The sequence below is a fragment of the Crocuta crocuta genome, unplaced genomic scaffold (assembly GCF_008692635.1).
Source record: "Crocuta crocuta isolate KB4526 unplaced genomic scaffold, BGI_CrCroc_1.0 scaffold59, whole genome shotgun sequence".
NCBI classification, from domain to species: domain Eukaryota; kingdom Metazoa; phylum Chordata; class Mammalia; order Carnivora; family Hyaenidae; genus Crocuta; species Crocuta crocuta.
In genome coordinates, this window is record NW_027551578.1 from 5,046,970 (window position 1) to 5,070,295 (window position 23,326).

Sequence of the window (23,326 nt, forward strand, 5' to 3'; positions counted from 1 at the left end):
CCCCCCCCCCCACTCCCCTCTCTCATGAGAGATCTTGGCTTTATACTCCAACTCTTCTATTTAATCTTTTTAATTTAACTGTCCTTTATTTAATTTCCAATATTATCTCCTTTTTATAGCCATTTGTTTTTGTTTCATTGATACAATTTCTTCTCTCTCCAAGGACATTCTCTCTCCCCCATCCCTTACTATAAATCCTACCTATCCTTGAGTGTTCAGGTCAAAATCCGTAACTTGTGTGAGGCCTTGTCCAATCAGTTTAAATCTCTCCCTTAAACATGAATTCTGTGGCATTGTTATAATTAGACACCATCTAATATGTAATTATATTTAAATGTGCATTGCTTTCTGTTGAGGAAATCAGTTCTGTTGAGGAAACCAAGGAAGGACTGTTTACTTGTTCTATAGCAGCCAGAGTGCCTTGTCTAGAATTGTGAATACAACAAGTGATAAATAAGTGCTTATTGATTTGAAAAAAATGGCCATCCTAATTCCACTGAGCCAGGCTATCCTAGTTGGGTTATTCATGAGCAATATTTTAGTGACTTTTATTGACTTTTCCCTGAAATTCTCAACTTAGATTTCATAGGGAAAACACAACTTTCTTTTCTCACTATATTTCATTGGTTTAGGAAATATCTAATAAATTATGCAGTTGAAATAACCAAGAACAATTGGCACAAACAGGATTGGAAACAAACAATATCTAAATCTCGGCCAACGCATGACTCAGTTGGTAGGAAGCAGAGGGCTTGGGCATGCTGGAGAATAACCTGCCAGCCTTGAGCACTTGGTCTGCCAAAGGAAGAAGGGCATTCAACTGTCATATCAGTTAAGCAAAAACAAGTCAAGAGAGTATCTACTGTACTCTATTCTTTGTGTACCAAGAAGAGGTATCTGGAAGAAATGAATTTGTGCTCATCATCTCCCTTGGGTCCATTGCAATCAAGGATACACATGGGCAATCAACCTGACATAGATTAGCATACAGCCTTTGGTCTTAAAACAGCACAAGGTTCACTGGCTCAGGGCCAATCATCTTGGTCTCCTTAGAACCCAGATCTACCCATCTGAGCTGTACTGTCCCAGCCACAAGTCCACAAAGGGCCAAAAGAACTCTACTGGGCCCAGAAATCTTGTTTTTTCCATCTCCAGGATGGATCCCCCTTCCCCACCACTTCTACAACCATCACACTTTGGAAGAATTACTCACAGATTCTCAGAGAAGACATAAGATGTCCAACTGACGTTGGATGGACCCTACCACAGCATGAATCATTTTTTATAATAGTGAGTCAGGGAAACTTGGAAATCCTACCTTTATTGTGCTCCCTTAAGAAGGGTAACCTCTAAGTAGAGTTAAAATTTGTACTTCCTGGGGCTCCTGGGTGGCTGAGTTGGTTAAGCATCCAGCTTCAGCTCAGGTCAAGATCTTGAGGTCCATGGGTTCGAGCCCTGCGTTGGGCTCTGTGCTGATGGCTCAGAGCCTGGAGCCTGCTTCGGATTCTATGTCTCCCTCTCTCTTTCTGCCCCTCCCCCACTCACATGTCTCTGTCTCTCTCTGTCTCTCTCTCTCAAAAATAAACAAACATTACCAAATTTTTAATTTGTATTTCCTATTGATCATGCTGAAAGTACTGACACCACTTTGTGGCTGCTGTCAAACACAAACATGAAGGAAGCCATCCTTGGTCATCGCCCCTGAAGAAAAGAAGACTGTTCCATAAACAGAGACTCAAGAAAACCCCATAGAGAAATTCCACTGTAATATTGTATGAAAATCATGCAGCAGCAGAAACATCAACCTATCAGATGAGAGTTTCGTCTATATAAAGCCAAATTGGGATCATTTCAGTTGAACGGGTCTCATGGTAACATCAGAGATTCAGATGTTTCCTCTGGTGCTGGTTTAGAAGCAACAGAGGGCTGAGTTCAGCGAAAGAACATGAGTTTCGCTGTTTCTTCTGTGGCAATCCCACAGTCGAGTAATGAGCAAAGGTGGATTGCATTTTGGATTAATTATAAGAACAAATTAAATTAAAAATCACGCCAAATCCCCTTTGACTCTTGCTCTTAATTTTCCTCCTCTTCTGCTGCATTTTAATTTTAAGTGGCATAGACTACAGCTATAGCCCCCCACGCTAGTTATTTCTTTTCTCTCACTCCCATCCTCCCTCACTCATGCATCAGCTGCACTGGGCCCAATCTGTGAGCCTGGGCACTGACAGCCATGGGAGCCAGGCTCCTTGTTCATCCATCCCTTTGTCTGGCTGTCAGGGCAGCAGAGCAATGACCTTGGCTCCCAGGGAAGTCCTGGCAACAGCAGGCTCTCTGAAGACCACGCCCCTCTCAGGGCTTGGTCCTCTCTGTCTACCCCACGGCCTCCTCTACTGTCTTCTTCTTCTGTGTGTGGAAAGCTGGCTTTGTTTTTCTGAAATGGTGTTTCATACACTCATGGTCCTTTCCCCTGAAATCCAGAAGGGCATTCAAAAACCTCCTTCTAGAAGTGTTTCCTCAGCTCGCTCTCTGTTCAGATGCTGAGCTCTTGAATCTGTGCTAGTTTCTTAGGTGGCATGGAGACATGAACTTCAATACGGTGGAAGGACAGACCCTAAAAAACGACCTCATGGAGAAAATGCATAGATAGTTAACACCACTTATATTATAGCCAAAATGTATGAGATGCGCCCAAAAAATGATTGCCCCTGCCTGGCCGGAGACAATTCCAGCTCGAGGTAAATTTTGTTTTAAATATGTTTTAGTGAGCTCTCTTCAAATATTCTTCCCTCCCTGCCTCCCAAAAAAAGATCTAGTGACTTCCTTCTCTTAATAAGCAGGTAAAAGAATTCCTCGGACAGTCGCCATGGAACTGGGCCTTCTTCAGATCAGATAAGCCCAACACTCCACCACCTTCTGTCTAGAACCATCAGTTCCAAACTTAGCATGAGCAGAAAGAATAATCTATGATGTCAGACCATCATCGTGGGACATTTTCTTCAATGGACCAAAGTGATAGGTTGAAGGGCTTTTTAATAGATGTTCCTAAAAACATAATAAGAAGCGACCCCACCCCTTCCTCATTTGCTTTAAAAATGGGTATAGGGGGAAAAAATGATCTGTCTCAACCCAAGAATATAATAACACTGCCTCTCTTTCCTTGTTTTAGGGAATGCTGTCGATTTTTTGGAGACAATGGCTTGACTTTGAAGGTGTTTTTTACAAAGGCAGCACCCTTTGGTGTTCTTTGGACACTCACAAACTACCTGTACTTACATGCAATAAAGAAAATAAACACTACGGATGTCTCCGTCTTATTCTGCTGCAACAAAGCTTTTGTGTTCTTGCTCTCATGGATCGTTCTCAGGGACAGGTTCATGGGAGTGAGGGTAAGTTCCTTATTCTCTGTCTTCCTCCCTCGCTCAATCATGTCTACCAAAACCTGCCCATTGGCTTGCTTAGCTCCATGCGCTGCATCATAAGCATAAACTGCTGACCACTTCCCTTCTGATTTGAAGCAGAAAAGGGGGCCCCGGCTGAGGGCCCAGTTCTTGGTGTGCCTTGCAAACTCTCTTGCTTGCAAACCATCCTAGACCAGCATTCATTAAAGCACCGTTCATTTCAAGCATTCCAACAAGCATTCCCTACAGTTTGTGCCAGTCGGGGACCCGCCCGGGGGATAGTGATGCATTTCCTCTCTGCGTGCTTTCTCTCTCTCTCTCCTGGGCAGCAGTGCCCTCCAGCCTGGAGCCCTCTGCTAACCTTGTCACCCTTTGCTTAGGATGCATCTGAAAGCCTGAAGATCCTTCCGCATCCACATACATATGTGTGTAGTCTTGTTGGTCCTTTGTCTGGACCGTGTGTACAAGCCAAAGTGGGCCAGATACACTTAGGCTAAATCCAGATTGTAGAGGGCCAGTTTCATCTCCTTCACACCCCAGGCGAAGGGAGAGGGTGGTTCTGTCCTTTGAATTACCTCGTGTTGTTGGATCAGATCCGAGACTTAGTAAATTCCGTCAAGAGCTAGTCAAACTCAGCCAGTCAAATTGCATAACAGTTGTGTGAAATACGACAAATGCACTATCAACTCTCAGGTGTTAAAGCAAGGGACTCACCCTGAATAAAAGCACGAGGTGACAGTTCAGTTGACAGAATCCTGGTGGCCTCTGCTTGCCTCCCTCTGGTGGCCAGGAGCTGCTACTGCCCCATCACCACGCCGTGAACAAGCACAAAAGATTTGGCCACGCAGCTAGTTGACAGGGCACATCGCTTACTCCTTCCTGCACCTTCAGGCCACGTGGGCCGGCCATGCAGCTGAGAGCCCTTTTGATGGGCAGCCCCGTGACCGTGAACCACAGAGGCATCCAGCAAGGGGCAGCCTCCACTCCAGGCCCTCCACTGTGTCCTTTGCTCATTGTCCTGGGAACAATGACATCACCCCAATGGAGGATTCACACCCACCTAGTTACTCAAACAGCAGTGGGGACATGAGTCAACTGCTGAGTAGTATTTTTAGCTTGCAGTCGGGGGAAATTTTGTTTTAAGGCTCAGTGTTAATTTTGGAATTAAAACTCACTCGCTGTGCTACCACCCAGAAAAGCTTTCAGCAAATAAATGATCTAATACATCGGCACAAGAAACACAAGTACTTCCAGCAGTAATCTATTCAACAGCCTACCTGACTGGACACGGCAGACTCCAGTGACCTGGGTCCCACTGTGACTTTATTTTGATGCAACGTGCCAAGGGAATTCAGGAAGCTCTTCGACCTGATTCTGATGTCCAAAGAAAATTCCAAATGAGACTCTATTAATTGGGAAGAGAAACTTCAAGGTGAATTCCGCACCTAAGTTGGATATTCCTTTTTTTTTTTTTTTTTTGAGCTTAAGAGAAGTAGGTGGGAAACTACTTGAAACCCTCCTACACTCATAGAGGACAAGATGGCACACCCAGATCTTTTCTTTGTTGCTATTCATGGATAGGAGGGTTTTGTCCCCTGACATCCCTTGAACTACGATCCTGTCTAGCCGTCCTTGCCACTTGGTCAGTTCGGTCCGTCCTGACCACTTTATACTGAACAAAATTTTGTGTTGAAGCCATCACTAGGCCAGCACTGAAATGAGGGTCCCAGAAGCTGGGGTCGGCAATGAAATTTTGTAACCTGTAAAGCGCTGTTCAGCTGTGGTCTCTTTAATCAGCATTATTCCTCTGAGAAGCTTGTGACCCCCCCACCCGCCATCCAAGATCTTCCCACTCCAAGTCATGGTATATTCCCCTCTTCTCCTCTTTAAGAATTCAGAGAGCTAGCAAAATCCGTGAGACCCCAGCAGCGGTCAGAGCGATGGAAACTTCCCCCTTGGTAGTGGAAACCTAGGTCCAAGATAAAATCTAACTGGTGCAAGCGTTCTTTTAGATTCCCCTGACTGCTGGGTTAGCCAGCACGAAAGTTCCAGACATTGAAGGAAACAAACAGTGTTCCCCATCCTGGGGGCTGAGCATCTGAGGTGGAGAGTCACACAGATATAAGACGAAGGAGCATCAACTTTATGTTTATGGGAACAGACTGCACAGAGGATCTGCATCATTACGACAGTTACTCGCATCGCAAGGGTTGTGGTTCGTGGAAAACATCAACTGCTCCAGGTCACATGGGCTGACCAAGAAGAGGCAAACGTATCTTCTCACGCCGGGGAGATCTGGCCACTTCAGGCATCAGAGGTGGCTGTTGAAAACAACTCAAGTTGGCCACTATGTCCCCTTTGACCTGTGCTTAGATGGGCTTTCCGTGTGTCCCCCCCGACTCTCCAGATTCAGGGTTTCTGATGCAATAGGGAGATGCTCTAACTAGACTCGAGGGACTAGGCTTTGGGTCTTGATTCCATTCTTACAAGCTGTTAGGCCTTGAGCAAGTTACTTAACGTCTCCAAGCTTTCATTACTCATTTTATAGGACAGTTGTGAGAATAAAATAAGATGATGCGTGCCTGGCACATAAAACCCAGTAACTGTTATCTTTCCCAGCATTGTTATTTTGATTATTCCTTCTCGACTGGAGGGCTTTGTTGGATCAGCTCCGTTCTTCTGGCGACAGTCCCGGAAGCTGACAAATGTCTAAGGAGGCAGTTTTGTGTAGCGAAAGCAGCGGTTGAACAAAAGCAGGTAGAACTCAGGGCGTGAAGAATGGCCTCTCCTAAAGCCGAGACCCACCCAGCTGTGCTCAGCAGCTGGATAAAGAAGCCTTGTCTGGGTGAGACCCGCATCTCGATGGAAACGGAAGATGGGATCTTTTGTTTCCTCAGCATCTGGTCATAACTGTGGTAGCTGGGGCTTTCTAGCCAGGAGGGACTGAGGCAGAAGCAAGACAGCAAGCTGAGAGCTCATCACGTGGTCCCCCGAGTCCCAACAGCCCATTCCTGGGGATCCCATGCTTTTTCCAAAGACCAGCTCCCATTTCAGATTCCAGCCGATGTTTGCAATATGACGGTGCTTCTCGGTGCCGCCCAAGGGGCCATTCCCAAACGGTAGCTCCAACTTCGGATCTGACTGCCTTCTGTTTGGGAGGCCGCCCCCTGCCGCTTGAGCACAGCCGGGGGATGACCCAGAGCACGGGGGGCACTTCAGGGCTCACAGCCAGCCCCTTCCCATGCTCTGAAATCGGAGGAGTCACCTAGAGAGAGGATCCCCACCAAACTCCCATAGTCTGAGTGGGGAAGAGTGGTCAGGAGCTGGGAGGGTTAGAGTTAGGGAAAGTATATTTAAAATGTGTCCTTTCCATTCCTCAAAATTGCCCCCGACTGTCCACATCCGCAGTGTAGCACCCGGGGCTCAGTTGGGCAGAGGGCGTGTAGCCCATCGCGGTCTGGGCAGAGGGGAGAGCAGAGCCCATCTGAGAGGTGGCCCGACTCTACAGTGCTGCACCCGGCGTTCCGCCTAGATGCTCGAGGGCTTTACCTCCTTCCCCTCAGCCTGACATGGGAGGGGGGACAGTGTGGCCACGAGGGAAGCAGGGTACATCACTGAGTGGCTGGGGTTCTGAATTCAGAGCCCACGGGGGCCAGGCAGGCTCTGGTGGGGTCACCATGCGAAGCAAGGCCACCGGTAAGAGGGTAATTGGCACCACCCTGGCCTCGGTGTCTCCTGTGTCTAAGTCCCCTCCCCCTCCAGCTGAAGAAGGGATGGTAGCTCTCACCCTTGTTGGTCTTAGAGCCACTGTCACCCATCCGTTTGAAGCCCTGAGTCCCTGTTTAGGAACAGGTCAATGGGCTACATGGAGGGGGTGGTGGAAGGTGGGAGAAAGGAGGCCCGGGGGAAATTCAGCTGTCTACTTTGCTTTATTTTCTCCTCAAACTCAGCATTCTCCCCCAGGGACACCCTGATCTAGACGACAAGGGGCATGTGAAACCACAGGACAGGCGTGTCTGGCCTTCCCGGAAAGTACATCGTAATGCAGGAAATACGCAACGAAACATTTCCAGGTGTAAACCAAGAACCCCAGATATGTTACGATATAAACGTAAAGTATGCACGCATTTAAAAAAAATTTTTTTAATGTTTCACGTTTATTTTTGAGAGAGAGAGACACACACACACACACAGAATCTGAGCTGTCAGCACGGAGCCCAATGCGGGGCTCAAACCCACAAACCATGAGATGGTGACCTGAGCCGAAGTTGGACACTTAATGGTCTGAGCTCCCCAGACGCCCCTGCACATATTCTTGAAAGATAGAACTAGGATCTTGAAAGAAATGTCCATCTTGAGGAAGGACTTCCAGGCTCCGCGCCCCAGATCCATAGGGTGTTTCAGCCCTGCCCTGTGTCGGGGGGCATGAAGAGTGAGCTGAGCTCCAGCACTGTGGGTGCGCCCCAGGCTCAAGGCTAGGGGGTCCCATCAGGACTGCTGGTGCCAGGAGAACGGTGCTTACAGTGGAGCTCACAGGAGTCCCCGGTGACTTGTGTCAGGGACTCCCAGGAGGAGAACTGGAGGTCTGAGCTGGGAGGAGACCACAGTCCCCTGGGGCCACCTGTCAGCATGAACTCTTGGGGCCTCGACTCCCCAAGTACTGACTGGAAGGCTCTCCCTGTTACCCCTCCAGCCCCTTCCCTCTGCTCTTCTGCACAGCACAGCCCAGGCGGAAGCTTTCAGCCCTTCGTTATTTAACCAGTAGGGAAGGCAGAGCAAGAGGCTGGAGACCAGCCTGCTAAGCCTTCGGGAGAAAATAAGCCCCTGATCTCCTTCGTTTCCTTGAAACTTCAGCCCCAAGTTTGAAAAGCCTCAACTGCCTTTGGAGCTGCACCGAATCATCCGACATGCAGCTATTTTCTTCCCTCCCTCTTTTTTCTAGTTATTTTTCTATCTGCGGACCTTCAATGCCCAGCCAGGTTGAACTGTTCCAGGCAGCACACTGTGCGTGTGTCCCCTGGACCAGAAGCCACCCTCTTCCGCTGCCGGCCTTATCGCTTGCCCCTCTCTTCATATGAAGGGGGAAGAAGCTCCTTTATTGTTTTACTATCTCTGTTTCTTTCTCTACGTGAACAGTTGTGCACAGTACGGGTAGCATTTGAATATGCAATAGATTCAAGGGATGATGCAGAATGAAGCCTCTCAGTGACAGCGAGTTCCTAACCCTGAAAAGGACAAGTAGGCAGACAAGGGCCTGCCTGGTCTTCTCTAGCAAATGACCGTCACCTGCCCCCTCCAGAGCCTCTGTGTTCTAGGCACAGATTTACCATGACAAGGAAGTACTGCGTAAGGAATATACCAGAAATAGGTAACTCACACTGCATGAGACTCAACCACATTACCCTTCACTAACCTGAAAATGTTATGTTTAAGCCGCAAAGGAAACCTCCGTTCAACTCTCAGAGAGTGTGGTTGACGGCGGCATATTATGTGAACCATCCTTTCCTGTTTAGACTTTGCAATCAGACAGACCTGAAATTTGGCGTCCCGGCTCAGCCACACACCAGTGCTTTGACCTTGGACGAGTTACGTAGCCTCTCTGAGCCAAAATCTTCATGTTTACAAAATGAAATGAATGGTCATATCTACCTACTCTGAGATTTAAACGAGAAAATACATAGAAAACACTTCTCCTGTGACCACCGAGTTAGTAAATGGTGACTGTCTGATATTGTTGCAGGTAGCCGAGGTCAGTTTGCATGATCCGTTAAGAGAAAGTGCTCAGTGAATCCAGTAGTGTAAACTTGTACTGCACACATTTGTTCTGGCCTCCCCGTGTTTTGCTTACAGCATCCCCCTCCGCACTTCACACCAGCGACATTTAGGTAGCTCCCTGACCACCTCGGGTTCAAACGTGTCCTTATTCTCTGTGCTGATGCATTTCTCCTTGGCGAAATGTTATCCCACGGAGCTAGTCCCCTGGGTCATCCGACAGTCTTATTGTGCGCAATGGCAGGAACGTGTACATCTCCCTGGAACGGCCATTCAACCCAAGAAGTCTGTATCCGGATAATGACAGGATTAAGGGGGTGCAGAGTGAGGGATGGCCCTGCAGCAGCTAAGAAAAGGAGCTGCGCCCCCAGGGTCAGGACACTGTTGCCCTTTGGCACATGACACTTGCTCTATCAGAAGACCCTACTGCTGGTGAGTTAACGGGGCCAAGATCTGTGCCCTTTCTCTGTTGAGATACAAAGTGAGTAAAAGCAAGATCACATGAGGCGCCTTCAGAAGGTTGGGAAGGAACTGAGGCGATTTCCAGATGTTGTCTACCAAGCCTTGTCACGGCCAAACCGCTGTTGGCGTTCTGGCCACCTCCCCTGTGGTTCCCGAGGCTGACAGTGACGGGTCACCACAGGATGCTGGGCCTCAGTGTGTCTCCTTGCGGCCAACCATCCCAGGTTCCTTGGTGGCACCAAGCTTTACTGAGCAAGAGCAGAGACCTCGCTCATTCTCCAGAGACCTGGAAAGGAGGTCTTCCCTTTCCCTTCCCTCCCATTACTGAACTTCCATGAGCTTTTCTACCTCATTCACCCCCTGGCGGCCCATCAGATTCCCCACCACTACCCTCACCGCTGTCTTCTTCCTTCTGTCCAGATTGTGGCCGCCATCCTCGCCATCGCTGGGATCGTGATGATGACCTATGCGGATGGCTTCCACAGCCACTCGGTCATCGGCATAGCGCTGGTGGTGGGCTCTGCATCCATGTCTGCCCTCTACAAGGTAAGTGCGTGTGGGGCAAGCTCTCTGAGCTTTCCCAGGAGAGAACAGCAGGCCTCTGCATGGCTGGCCCGGCACTTTTGGGGCACCTTGATGGCACTTGTGTTTTAAGATGAGCAGCAAACAGACTTGCAGTGATGAGGCGTGCACCCGTTCTTGGCTTTGGCTCTCTAGATCTTTCCATCAACGGCCATATCTTTGCAGTACTAGGGATAACATAGATGGAACAGTGGATCGGCAGTGTCAGATTTTAGTGACTTCATTGTTTGGCAAGGACTGGAGAGTATCAGGGGCCCTAAAGGGCCGCTTCAGTGTTTGGGGAGATAATTTTCCACCAGGTTCGATGTGAAGATTTAAATATCTGGTGCAGCCTTGTCAGTGAAATCTCTTATCACATGGTTTTTGCTCAGCATGAATTCATAATGCATTTTAAGCACCACCCAGAGATCCAAGAAACAACTACGATATGGGAATTATAACGTATTTTTGACAAAATGTTAGGAAGCACTGGAAAGCATGTCCCAACTGCAGATCTGGATGGGACCATTTAAAAAAAAAATTTTTTTTTAATGTTCATTTATTTTTGAGAGAGAGACAGAGTACAAGCAGGGGAGGGGCCGAGAGAGAGGGAGACACAGAATGGGAAGTAGGCTCCAGGCTCTGAGCTGTCAGCACAGAGCCTGATGAGGGGCTTGAATTCATGAACCTCAAGATCATGACCTGAGCCGAAGTCAGTTGCTTAACCAACTGAGCCACCCAGGTGCCCCTGAATGGGACCATTTTTGATCCCTGCTCTCTCCTTCCCCACCCCATCATGGCTCCTGACTGCTCTCACTCCTCCTTCCCTTTCTTCCTCTCTCCTTCTTTTATATCCACGGTGAAGAATGCAAAATAGTCTCTGGCCTCCAAGCTGGGAACCTGACCTGGAAGATTCAATGAGGAGTGAGGACTTAGCTTTGAGACTTACTGGCCTTTTGTGGATCCAGACAGGAGGACAGAGAGAAGGAAGTATGGTAGAGAGGTATAAGAAAAGGCACCTTTTTCCCAGCTCTATGCGTAAAATGTTTTGTGGTTTTGGGATGCGAAATAACTGTGCCTTCCCAACCTTCATCAGCTCCCCGCCCTCACTGCCCACAGAGAGATGCGCACACGCCATCTCCCTTCTCTGGAATGCAGCTTGCCACAAGGATGCGATAGGCCCACGCCACTCTGAGACTTCAAAGCCACTATTCAAATGCAGAAAATAGGACAAGGCCACACTGAATTAACTGCGTGCTAATGGGAAGCAGAGAGCATACGGAAATGCAGTCAATCCACAATGAACACAAATAATGCTGATTTCTACTCCCATGACCCATCTCGTCCACTGCCACATCTTTATGCAGAGGGGCCAGTGGGTGGAAGGCCATAAGCAATTTATTTCCCTTTTCATGCTCCTTGCACGTATGCCCAGAAATACCTGAAGGATTTGTGAACTGGCTGAAAAAAGGAAGAAGCAGGCAGAGAAGGAAGAGACTCAAGCTGGACTCACATCAGTTAGTTCCCTGGTTGTGGATCGTTCCCTGAACACGGGGGCCGCTGGCTCTATAATCCCAGCTTCTCGGCCACTCCAGGCACCTCTATCCCTCTCTTTCCGGCCCTCACACACTTGAAATACGTACAAACAAGAACAGGTGTAAGAAATCAGAGTGGGACGCATTCCACTATAATCCATGTCGTTTCTGGAACGGGATGGTGGGATGGAGCAGAGATGAGCTGTGAGTGTTAAAGTCCCTCTGCCTTCGATTTGTAGAAAATGTTTTTTCAGTCAAAGCTCTTTCTGCTGGGGTCAAGCTGTGTTGTGCAGAGTCAGAGATCTGCAAGAGGACTGTGTCGTCATGGCAGCCACTTCTAATGCCTGTGGCTTCCTCATCTTCAGACTCTCTGAAGCTGGGATGTCATATCATGAATACAGCACAGACAGGGGTACCTGGGGGGCTCAGTAAGTTGAGCATCTGACTTTGGCTTGGGTCGTGATCTCATGGCTCGTGAGTTCGAGTCCCACGGCTGGCTCTGTGCTGACAGCTCAGAGCCTGGATCCTGCTTCCCATTCTGTGTCTCCCTCTCCATCTCAGCCCTTACCCACTTGTGCTCTGTGTCTGTCTCTCTCTTTGAAAAATAAATAAACATTAAATGAACACAACACAGACAAATCAAGCCCAGAGTGAAAACCCATGAGCCCTGCAGATGCCTTCTCTGAGGCCAGAGATCCAGAACTCTCCATTGTGGCACTACTAAGATTTGGATATGTGTACAGGTGCTCATAGGTCACACCCCACCACCTTCTCCAGGAAGCCTAGTGAGGAAGGATTTACCCATCACGTGGCTGCTCTCCTGTGGTCCAGCCCAGCCTCATCAGGTGTACTCTACTTCCCCTGTGACAAGGTGACATCTGGGGTGAGCCTTCACCCACCCTCCTCTGCTTTCTCTGGCAGGTTCTGTTCAAGCTCCTCCTGGGCAGTGCTAAGTTTGGAGAAGCCGCCTTATTTTTGTCCATTTTGGGTGTGTTTAACATCCTCTTCATCACCTGTATTCCCATCATCCTCTACTTTACCAAAGTGGAATACTGGAGCTCTTTTGATGACATTCCATGGGGCAACCTTTGTGGATTTTCAGTCCTCTTATTGAGTAAGTGGCCAGCGCCCTGTCCGAATGCCCACCGTCAGAAGCGGGGATGGATGAGCAGGACTGGGATCTGGAAACCCGTGCCCTGAAGAAGAAAACCATTTTCTTCTTATGCTTAAGTTCCCTGGGCTTCTCAAGATCGTTGAGTCTTTAAAGACTGTTAAGTCTTCGTAAAGATGGCCCTGGATTCTAATCCAGAGCCACAGTCAAGGCAGTAGTAGCCATAGTCACTGCCCCTCTGAATAGTGGTGCATCTGACCTGCTGAGAACAGAATAATCCCTACAGGACCGGGAGGGAATTGGCAAATAATACATGCAGAGTTCTTAGAACACTGATATGCATCAATGTCCAATAAATATTATCAGTTACCATTATGGTTAATACCACCATCACCATTACTTGATGGAAGGCTGGTCCTAGGCAGAAAAGTAGCCAAGAAGGTGCCTTGCCCAGTTTCCATCTAACAGTGCATGACCCAAAACGCCTGCCCATAGTCACTGCTGGCAAAACGCACTGGGATGTAGGGTGAGTAGGGTGCCCCCAGCCCTCTTTTCCAGTGCCTTTCCTTTCTTCAGAGCTCAGGGAAGGGGGGGAAGCTACATAATCAGAGTGTTTGACCCTAATCTCCACCCAAGGTCACTGAGTCAGAGCAAAGGGCAATGGTAACTCCTGTGACTCCAGCCTCATCAGAGAAGGGCAGGTGGGACAGACCGGGGAGGCTGTAAAGTTCAGGACCAGTCACGAATAACCCCCTTTTTCTGTTCTTTATTTCAGCATTCAATATTGTATTAAATTTTGGAATTGCTGTTACGTATCCCACTCTGATGTCTGTTGGAATCGTCCTCAGTGTACCTGTAAATGCAGGTAAGCCTGTATGGCTTCCTATATTTGCTTGTACACACACACACACACACACACACACGTGTGCAACTTACAAACATGCATATTCACAGACCCTCTTGCTGTGCCTGCTGTGGAAAGCATGTTTAACCTTCTGTATAGGAAGAAAGCACTTGGGGCGCTTGGGTGGCTCAGTCAGTTGAGGGTCTGACTCTTGATTTCAGCTCAGGTCATGTTCTCACAGTTCGTGGGACCAAGCCCTGCATCAGGCTTCACGTTGACAGCGCAGAGCCTGCTTGGGATTTTCTCTCTCTCTCTCTTTCTCTCTCTCTGTGTCCCTCCCCTACTTGTATTTATTTATTTTGAGAGAGAGAGAGAGGTGTGCTCACTCTCTCTCAAAATAAATAAATAAACTTTAAAAACCAAAAGAAAGTGAGCACTTAGGTACAAAAATGTTGGTGTTTGTTACATATATGGTATTTCTCCGGAATGCACGGATTTTCACTTAGCACACCAAAGTACAGCTAGTCTCAAGCCATCTCAGTGCTAACTGGTGTGAGGACCAGAGATGAATATCATTAATGTGAGTAATAAGTATGGAAAAATAGCAGGAAAAAAAATTAATTTTTGTAAGTGACTTCCTGGAGCAGAAAATGTGCTCAGGGTGTGAGGGTTACAGTGGTAACCTCCAAACGCTGCTCCCTCCTGAAAAATAGCTTCTCAACTTACGCCCACCCCTTACGGCATCTTTATAGTCACGGTGTTCTACCTGCGAGAAGGCAGATCACAGGGGGCCCCTAGATGGGTGCTCACTTTCACCGTATCATACAGCCAGGTGTTTGAGAGAGAAATCAGGATCATTTCTCATTACTCGCCTGCAACATAAGGGGTTTAATTATGCCTCAAAGGAAGGGATCACATTCCATTTTCAATTGGAAGAGAGGAGCAGAGAGGTCTGCCATTACCTGATGTGTCAGAGCAGAGCCTTTGGGTGGTTGCCCGACTCTCCCTGATGCCTGTCCCTGGCGCAGCCCACGGGCCCGGCTAATTGACTATCCCCCGTCTGTCGCATTCACGGAATGTTCTGCCATTATTAAAAATTAAAGCCTTGCTGAATTACAGTGAGATACAAGAGGCACTTTAATTCCACAAAAGGGCTACTAACAATTTTTTTTTTCAGTTTTAACTTTTATCCCTTTGTCTTTCTCTGCCTGTCCTATAGACAAGGTGAGAGGGAGGGAAGGTTGGGGGGGGGGGCAGGGAAAGTGGAGGCCCGTGAGGGAGAAGGACAGAGCCAGGCCATGCCCAGGGCCACATCCTGGACCCAGAGGTGGAAAGTTGGCAGACTGCAGGCCAGCAAGGTGGTTTTCAAAGGCGGCGTGCTCTAAGTCAGCAAACGCTCTTTCACCGAGTGATTTAAAAGAAAGCAGTTGGTATCTCTTGTGTAGAAGGTGGCCTCCAAATTTGCTTTGTCTGGTTTTAATTAAGAAAACAGGGAAATAAAACCAAAAAAAGAAAAAAGAAAAACCTTAATGTCCCCTTAATCCTGTGTTCCCTCACCCGATGTGGGTCAGGTATGAGCCCTATGCCCTGTGGACCTTTAATAAACTTGAATAGTCAGTGACAGCCCAGGTGGCTTTAGAGCCTCGTGCTAATAATGGCCTGGGGCAGAACAAGAAATTGTCTCTATTATCTTCAAAACACCAGTGTGAGTTTGGTCTTCAAACTGTATATATGCATATATTGGGAAATGACGCTTTTAAATTACAAGTATAAACTGTCATCGTAGAAAACATGAAAAGTACCAAAAAAATAAAGAAAGTCATAGTGTTTTCATTATCCTGCCACCCAGGGGTGGCCAAAATTAATCTTCAGGGTGTGTGTGTGTGTGTGTGTGTGTGTGTGTGTGTCTGTCCAACTGCCCCCTGCCATTTGTTTTGTCTGTCACATAAATCAGTGTCTGAACTAAGGTGCTGGGTCAGTTTGAGGAAGTGAGATACAAGCACCAGGCTTCACACCAAGGCGGTGTTTTAAAATTAAGAGGCAGTCCCTGCCCGCAAGGAACAAAGCCACACCGAGGAAGATTCTGTGGTCAAGGAAGACTACTTCCTGCCGGCCCGCACGAGAGGACGCCCCGGCCCTGCGCCGGGCTCACCTCCCGGTAACCCGGCTTTTCTGTGTCCCGTGCAGTGGTTGATCACTACACCAGTAAGATCGTCTTCAACGGGGTCCGGGTCATCGCCATCATCATCATCGGCCTGGGCTTCCTCCTCCTGCTCTTGCCCGAGGAGTGGGATGTCTGGTTGATCAAGCTGCTCACCCGCCTCAAAGTGAGGAAGAAGGAGGAGACTGCGGAGGGCGCCGCAGACCCGGGCTCGGGACCTCAGAGCAAGAACAGAAGAGCCCGCCCTTCGTTTGCCCGCTGACCGAAGCCCCCCAGAACTCTGGGGCGAACGCTCACGCTCGTTGTTAGTGACTTGGGGGGGGTCTCTTCCTGGCGGGGGTCCCTCACTTCGGTAAGGTGTACATACCTGTACAGTTCCGGTAATCTGCGGTAAGTTATATGGTATTTATTGGCATGTCCAATTTGCTTGCACTTTTTCCACATCAGACCTTTCACCTAAGGTTACCAATTCAAGATGAAAGAGACCAGAAGGGCCTCTCGGCCCTTTTTCAATGAATGTAAGGCTGGTTACGACTACCCTGGCATTGGTTGTCTTGGGGATGACGAGAGGCAGGGCCAAGTGTTCTGAATCTTAGCAACTGAAAAATTACATTGCACACTGTGATTACTTTTCAGCTATGGTAGGGTCATATTTTGTTTTATACCAGAGCTGTATTCTTAATTTTAAGGGATCTCAATGAACCAAAAGCTAACTGTTCAGTTAATCTGGACGGACGGAGGGACGGATGAGGATGTCAAGAGGTGACGCAGAAAAGGAAAACGGACTTTGGAACCCATCGACTGTGGACTTAACCTCGGGCCGACGGTTGGAGGGGGACAGGCCCGAGCCGGGTGACAGAGAGGGAAAGAGACGTCCAAGCCCCAGCTGGCCCCAGTGTAAGATCATGCGCGAGAAATTACAGTGCCTTCTACAGAATTTTCGTCTTTACCTATGTGAAGCGAGGTGACATTGTAAGTCACTGGCGCCGTCTTATCATTTAGATGTAAAAATCTTTAGAAACCAATAAAACTATATGTGTGTGTGTATGTGTACAAAAAATGACGAGCCGGTGACCGGTGTAATGGTACATGGTTAGCAGTGTGCAATGCACATACAAGGTAGGCTGTGCTGGAGGTGGATTGCTGATTGCTTTCACTTCACGACCAAGATTGAAAAATTTCTTCCTGAACCTGTAAACCTTTTTATGAAACTTTTAAAGCACCAGGCTGTTTACGTACACAATCTAGGTCTGCCAGAAAACTTCTATCTGTGATAGATCTTGTAAAGAGGGACAAGGGGGTTAGAGTTTACTATTTTTGAAGTTTACATTGTTACATACGAAATGGAAACCTTATTTTGAAATGTTGTCATAACCCAATGGTGCACTCTGTTACCCATGGAGTCTTTCGTTTCATAGGGGAAAGGGGCATTCGTGACCTGAACTTTTTAGCAGATTATTATTCTCAGTTTCCATTACCTGTTTGGCCAAACAGATTAATAAACTATTTCAAAACGAAGCATGGCGTGCTGTGTTGGTGGCCACTTTGTTGAATTCCCACACCCACACCCCCACCACTCCCACCAACCTCCGTTCCCAGCAGGTCCCAACCTCCCACACCATCAAGGCACGGAAACCCACCCAACCACCTCCAGGGGAGAAGATTCTCACTGGATAAACAGAGGTCACAAAAGCAAAATGCAAAATGGCCAGTTGAGCCTCATAGAAAACGTCTTGAGGCAACTTCTCCCTCCCCTCCTCCTCTCCATCACCCCCCTCTCCTTTCCCTCCAGGCGCCTGCCCCCTACTATGCTCTGGACATTGCTTCTGTCTCTCTTTTCAGCACAGACTGCTTCCTCAGCTCGGCTTTCACTCATAGCTGCCTCCAAGTGGCGGCCTCAGGCACCATGTTGACGCCTTCTTCCAGCTCCACTCCCTCCCACCCCTCACTTCTGCCTCGGTGTCCTAACCTCGTTCTAGCTCCGTAAAGATTTTGCGATACCAGCTTCAGTGTTCTGTTCCAAGTAGCTGCAGCCGGGGGCTCTAAGTTCCCATGTCTCTCATTCTGCAGCTACAAATGGCCAGGTGCTCTGAGGGGGGGAGGTGTGGGCAGAGAGGAGGTGACAAGCCTCTTCAGGACACGTCACCCTGCCAGCCACACCTAGAACAACTATACACCATGCACCACTTGCTCCTGGGGGTCAGAACTGGTGAGCTGATGCTCGACATCACTGATCATCGGGGAAATACAAATCCAAACCACAATGAGACACCACCTCACACCTGTCAGAGTGGCTAACAGGAACAAGTCAGGCAACAGCAGATGTTGGCGAGGATGCTGAGAAAGAGGAACTCTATTGCACTGCTGGTGGGAATGCAAACTGGTGCAGCTACTCTGGAAAACAGTATGGAGGTTCCTCAAAAGATTACAAATAGAACTATCCTATGACCCAGCAATTGCACATTTATCCAAGGGATACAGATGTGCTGTTTCGAAGGGCACATGTACCCAACGTGTATAGCTGTGCTATCGACCATAGCCAAAGTGTGGAAAGAGCCCGAATGTCCACTGACATGAATGGATAAAGAAGATGTGGTAGATATATATGATGGAGTATTACTCAGTGATCAAAAAGAAGGAAATCTTGCCATTTGCAACCACGTGGATGGAACTAGAGGGTATCATCCTAAGCGAAATTAGTCAGAGAAAGACAAGTACCATATGACTTCACCCATATGTGGAATATAAGATACAAACAGATGAACATAGGGGAAGGGAAGCAAAAATAGTATAGAAACAGGGAGGGAAACAAAACATAAGAGACTCTTAAATATAGAAAACTGAGGGTCGCTGGAGGGGTTGTGGGAGAGAGGATGTAGGGCTAAGTGGGCAAGGGTATGAAGAAGGACCCTTGCTGGGATGAGCACTGGGTGTTATACGTAGGGGATGAACTGCTGGATTCTACTCCTGAAATCATTGTTGCACTGTATGCTAAGTAACTTAGATGTAAATTAACAAAAATAAATAAGAAGAAGAAATAAGAACTGGTGAGTTGAGTTGTCCAAAGCAGAGAGCTCCCTGCCAGATGCATCCAGTGTGTGCTGTGAGGGGGATCCCTTCAGCCCCCTCAATGGAGCCTGGATGAGTCACCTCCATGATTCTGTTATGTCAGGGTGCCAAACAAACATTTCCTATGGAAGCCATAACATGAAGAATTTGGGAAAGCCTACACTAGAGTAGCTTTACCCCATTCACCCATTTGGCCTGAAAGATGGTGAAGACCCAAAAGAATTGAAAGCAGGGATTCAAAGGGCTATTTCTCCACTGTGGTCATGGCAGCCTTCTTCACAACAGCCAAAGCGAGGAAGTACCACAAGTATACCATCAATGGATGAATAGATGAATGGCATGGACTCACAGTGGAATATTATTCAGCCTGAAAAAAGGAAGAAAATTCTGACATGTGCTATACCATGGATGCACGTGGAAGACATAATGCTGAATGAAAGCCGTGACAAATGGAGAAATATATGATCCACTTCTATGAGGCACCCAGAATAGCCAAATCTGTAGAGACAGAAGGTTGGTTACTATGGGCTGGAAATGAAGAGTTTTCATTTGGTGGGGACAGAGTTTCAGTTTTGTGAGATAAAAATGTTTTGGAGCCATATGGTGGTCATGGGGGTACAACAATGTGAAGGTACTGAGTGCCACTGAACCGTACACTTGAAAATGCTTACATGGTAAACTTTATGTTATTTACATTTTACCGTAAAATAAATAAATAAATAAATAAATAAATAAATAAAAGACTAGGAAAGGTGAGGTATGTGAAATGAAAAGGTTAAACTCTCAGGAATTGTTAATGGTTCTCTTAGGACATTATAAACATGAGTTGGAAAGGGGTCAGGGGGCTTTGAGAGCTCTCTTTCCAGAAAAGATTCAAACCACAACCTCCCACCTCCACCCCAAACAGGTTTCAAGGATTTCCGTGAGCTGTGGCTAACCCAGAAGGGGTCTATGAAGACAAAAATCTCAGAAAAAAATGGCTTCCAATGGAATGGTGGGGTGGCTTTGAGAAACGGGCCCTGCTCTGTCTGGGAAGTCGTCTGGCCCTCTAGAGGCCAGTCTGGATAGCAATGAAAGGACTCCCATTTTCGCTCCTTTGAAGTGTAAAAGTAAAAATAGGAAGTACAAAGAGGATATGAGGCCTCTGCTGCTGATCAAGGTGCCAAAGACTCTTAGGTCCCTTCTCCGTCAGGATATGGCCATTTGGAGCCAGAGGGCGCAAAGTGACCAGCCACCTTGCCACATCGAGTCGCAGCTGTCTGTGGGAACTCGTACCTGCTGCGCAGACGCTCGGGCTGAAGAGAATCAGGAGAGAAGAAACTGTAGCCAGAGACCCACCACCCTGTAGGACACATGTGTTTCCAAATCGAGCCAGGGACGCCGAGTGTGCAGTTCTTCATATTCAATTTTGAAAATAAATGATTTGTTCTAAAACTGAAATGTGGTGGTGGTTGCACGATTCTGTGAATATTTTAGAATTCAATTTTGGGGGTACCTGGGTGGCTCAGTCAGTTAAGCATCTGACTTCAGCTCAGGTCATGATCTTACGGTTTGTGGGTTCAAGCCCCACGTCGGGCTCTGTGCTGACAGCTCAGATCCTGGAGCCTGCTTTGGATTTTCTCCCCCTCTCCTCTGCCCCTCCCCCACTCATACTTTGTCTCTCTCTCTCTCTCTCTCTCTCTCTCTCAAAAATAAGCATTAAACAAATTTTTAATAAAATTCATTTTTTTGTACACCTTAAAGAGGAGAATTTCACGGCGTGCGGATTTATATCTCGATAAAGTGGGTTAATAAATAGATAAATGGTTACCCCACAAAGTGAGTTAAAATTTCTCTGCCAAAATTTTATGAGCAGAGAGGACATTTCCTCGGTAGTTGGCTTGGTTTTGGGCTGCCCGGCATCTGATCCCTGTTTAAGACAGCACATTTCATTGATTCCGAAGCCAAAGGGAACAGATGCTCCGTACTGGACCCACCACAGTCCAGGGTGGGGAAAGGAGGGCTGAACTGCACTTGGCCGGCAGGCTGCAGTGTCTTAGGACTTGGTTCTGGAGCCAGGAATCCCAGACCCCCAGGAGCAGCCTAGGAGAGCCACGCTGACCAGCCAGTCCCCAGGCTCCTGGCCGTGGCCTCAGCCCCGCCCCATGTGGAGACCCGTGCTGGGTGCCTGAGTCCAAACAGGTCCTTCCCACACAACTAGGCCTGTGATGGCCCAGCAGGACTCCTCAGTCAAACTGCTTTAAGAATGACTAGGAACAATTTTAAGAAATGCATCAATGACATAGAAATAAAAGTTCTTCTCACTGCTTTTTTAAGTTTATTTATTTATTTTGAGAGAGAGAGCACAAGCAGAATAGGGGCAGAGAGAGAGAATACCAAGCAGACTCTGCACTCTCAGCAAGCACAGGGTCCAGTGAGGGGCTAGAACCCACAAACTGTGCGATCACGACCTGAGCCAATCAAGAGTCAGACACTTAACCGACTGAGCCACCCAGGCAGCCCAAAATTTATTTTTTTTAATGTTGATTTATTTTTGAGAGAGAGAGACAGAGCGTGAGTGGGGAAGGGGCAGAGAGAGAGAGGGAGACACAGAATCCGAAGCAGGCTCCAGGCTCTGAGCTGTCAGCACAGAACCTGATGTGGGTCTTGAACTCAAATCGTGAGATCATGACCTGAACCTATGTCGGATGTTTAACCGACTGAGCCACCCAGGCGCCCCCCCAAAACATTTTTTTAATTTTAAACAATGATATTTTCACCTCCATGTTTTTTTCATGTATTCAATATTGTCAAATTCTTGAAACCCGCCTCAGCTTTTTAAGTAATCTCTACACCCAACATGAGGCACAAACACATACCCCGAGATTAAGAATTGCATGCTCCACCAACTGAAGCAGCCGGGCACCCCCAGGAAACCCTTTCCTTCAGTGAAAATACTGGTAAACTTCAGCTGAGGTCAATCTTCTCTAAATTATCAAAAACATGAGTTATGGAAATCATAGGAAATGAGATTCCATGTAATTACCGTGTAATGAGTTGTGAATTTTAGCTCAGAACAAAACATGGCGAATTTTTTTCTCTTACTGAAAAAATGAATATGCTTCCTGGGGAAATTTGGAAATATCCACAAAGCCACAAGTCAAGAATGACTGCAGTTGCATTAAGAGCCTCAGGAACAGTAATGGCAGGAGTCTGGGATAGAGGAGAATGGCCCCAGAGAGAATCCCATCGCTGGGGAATCTCCCTGGGAAGGGCACTTTCTCTCTGAGAGCTGACATGAGGACTTGAGAAAATAAGTGTGCTTTCTTACCTCTTGACTTGTAAATACAAGAATCTCCACGGAAAGGCATCCTAAAGAAGAGGTACTTCACCATGAGAAAATAAATGCAATGAACTTAAGAACCTTCAGAAGGTTTCCTCCGGGAATCCCCAATGTTTGCTCCTCATTAGTAATAGAAGAGCAGCTGGCCCTTCAATTTCTTAGGAATCTCCTGAATTTCAAGGATGTCAGGGAATCTTAAGGGCTAGGGGGAAGCAGCAGTTAACCCAGGGTCTTATAGGATATTGTTGGTGCCCACCTACCACAGTATGCCTGAGGGGAGAGGGGGTACCGTGTAACACCAGGTGCTACCACACACACCTAATGAGTCGCCCAAACTCATTCACGTCCAAAATGTATTCCTAATCACCAGATAGCTCTCCCCTGCACAGCGACTCAGGGACCCAGACCCCTTCGCCATGGCTCTTAAATCTTCAACATGCAACTTCAAGATGGCGACGCTCAGCCACAGGCTAGAGAGGAGAGTCCTGAAAGTAGCTCATCTCACTTCTGCTCAAAGTTCAGGAAATGAGTCAGTGTGATGGACCTCCGGGCCAGTCTCTGCACACCACGAAAGGAGAGATTTGGGTATAAAGAAAGCAAAACTAATGGTATATGATTATGGTGTTCTTTTTTTCAATTTATGCCTCTTTATCAGGGATTAGAGTTTGGTTTTTTCAATCCCCAACCATCCTTCTCTGACCCCTCCATTTATGAGCACTGTAAACTCAGTTACACCAATTAGATTTAGTTCCCTCAGTCTCCCTGTTCTCTGATTTTATCCCCATCAGATTTGTGGAACACCTTCTTTTATCATCTGAAGTATGTTGAGCAGGCAGTCTCATAGGGACCCTAGTGATTTCAGCACTTTTCTAGGACTTTGCAAATATTTGTGCCTAGTAGGGAGCCCTGCTGCCTGGTCATGCACANCTTGGTTAGTACATATTTCGACCAATTAGGCTACTTCCATTTTTTAAAAATCTTGTTCAAATAAATCATCCACGAAAACTAATCACTACACAGAAATTATAATTTTTTTATAAACGATACCATTTGGGGCTGGATATTGACTCATCTAGTTGCTACCTGATAAC

At 47.4% G+C, this 23,326-nt stretch overlaps 1 protein-coding gene across 1 annotated transcript in view; it reads left to right on the plus strand.

The window, feature by feature from the left end:
- SLC35F3 (solute carrier family 35 member F3) overlaps positions 1 to 17,362 on the plus strand; it is a 112,162-nt gene extending 94,800 nt beyond the window's left edge. Inside the window, exons 3-7 of the mRNA XM_077751670.1 lie at positions 3,167 to 3,386; positions 10,053 to 10,178; positions 12,650 to 12,842; positions 13,615 to 13,704; positions 15,871 to 17,362. Of these exons, the coding sequence (XP_077607796.1) occupies positions 3,167 to 3,386; positions 10,053 to 10,178; positions 12,650 to 12,842; positions 13,615 to 13,704; positions 15,871 to 16,106 (865 nt within the window). The 3' untranslated portion in view covers positions 16,107 to 17,362. The remainder of the gene's footprint in view (positions 1 to 3,166; positions 3,387 to 10,052; positions 10,179 to 12,649; positions 12,843 to 13,614; positions 13,705 to 15,870) is intronic.
- Positions 17,363 to 23,326: the final 5,964 nt, after the last annotated feature.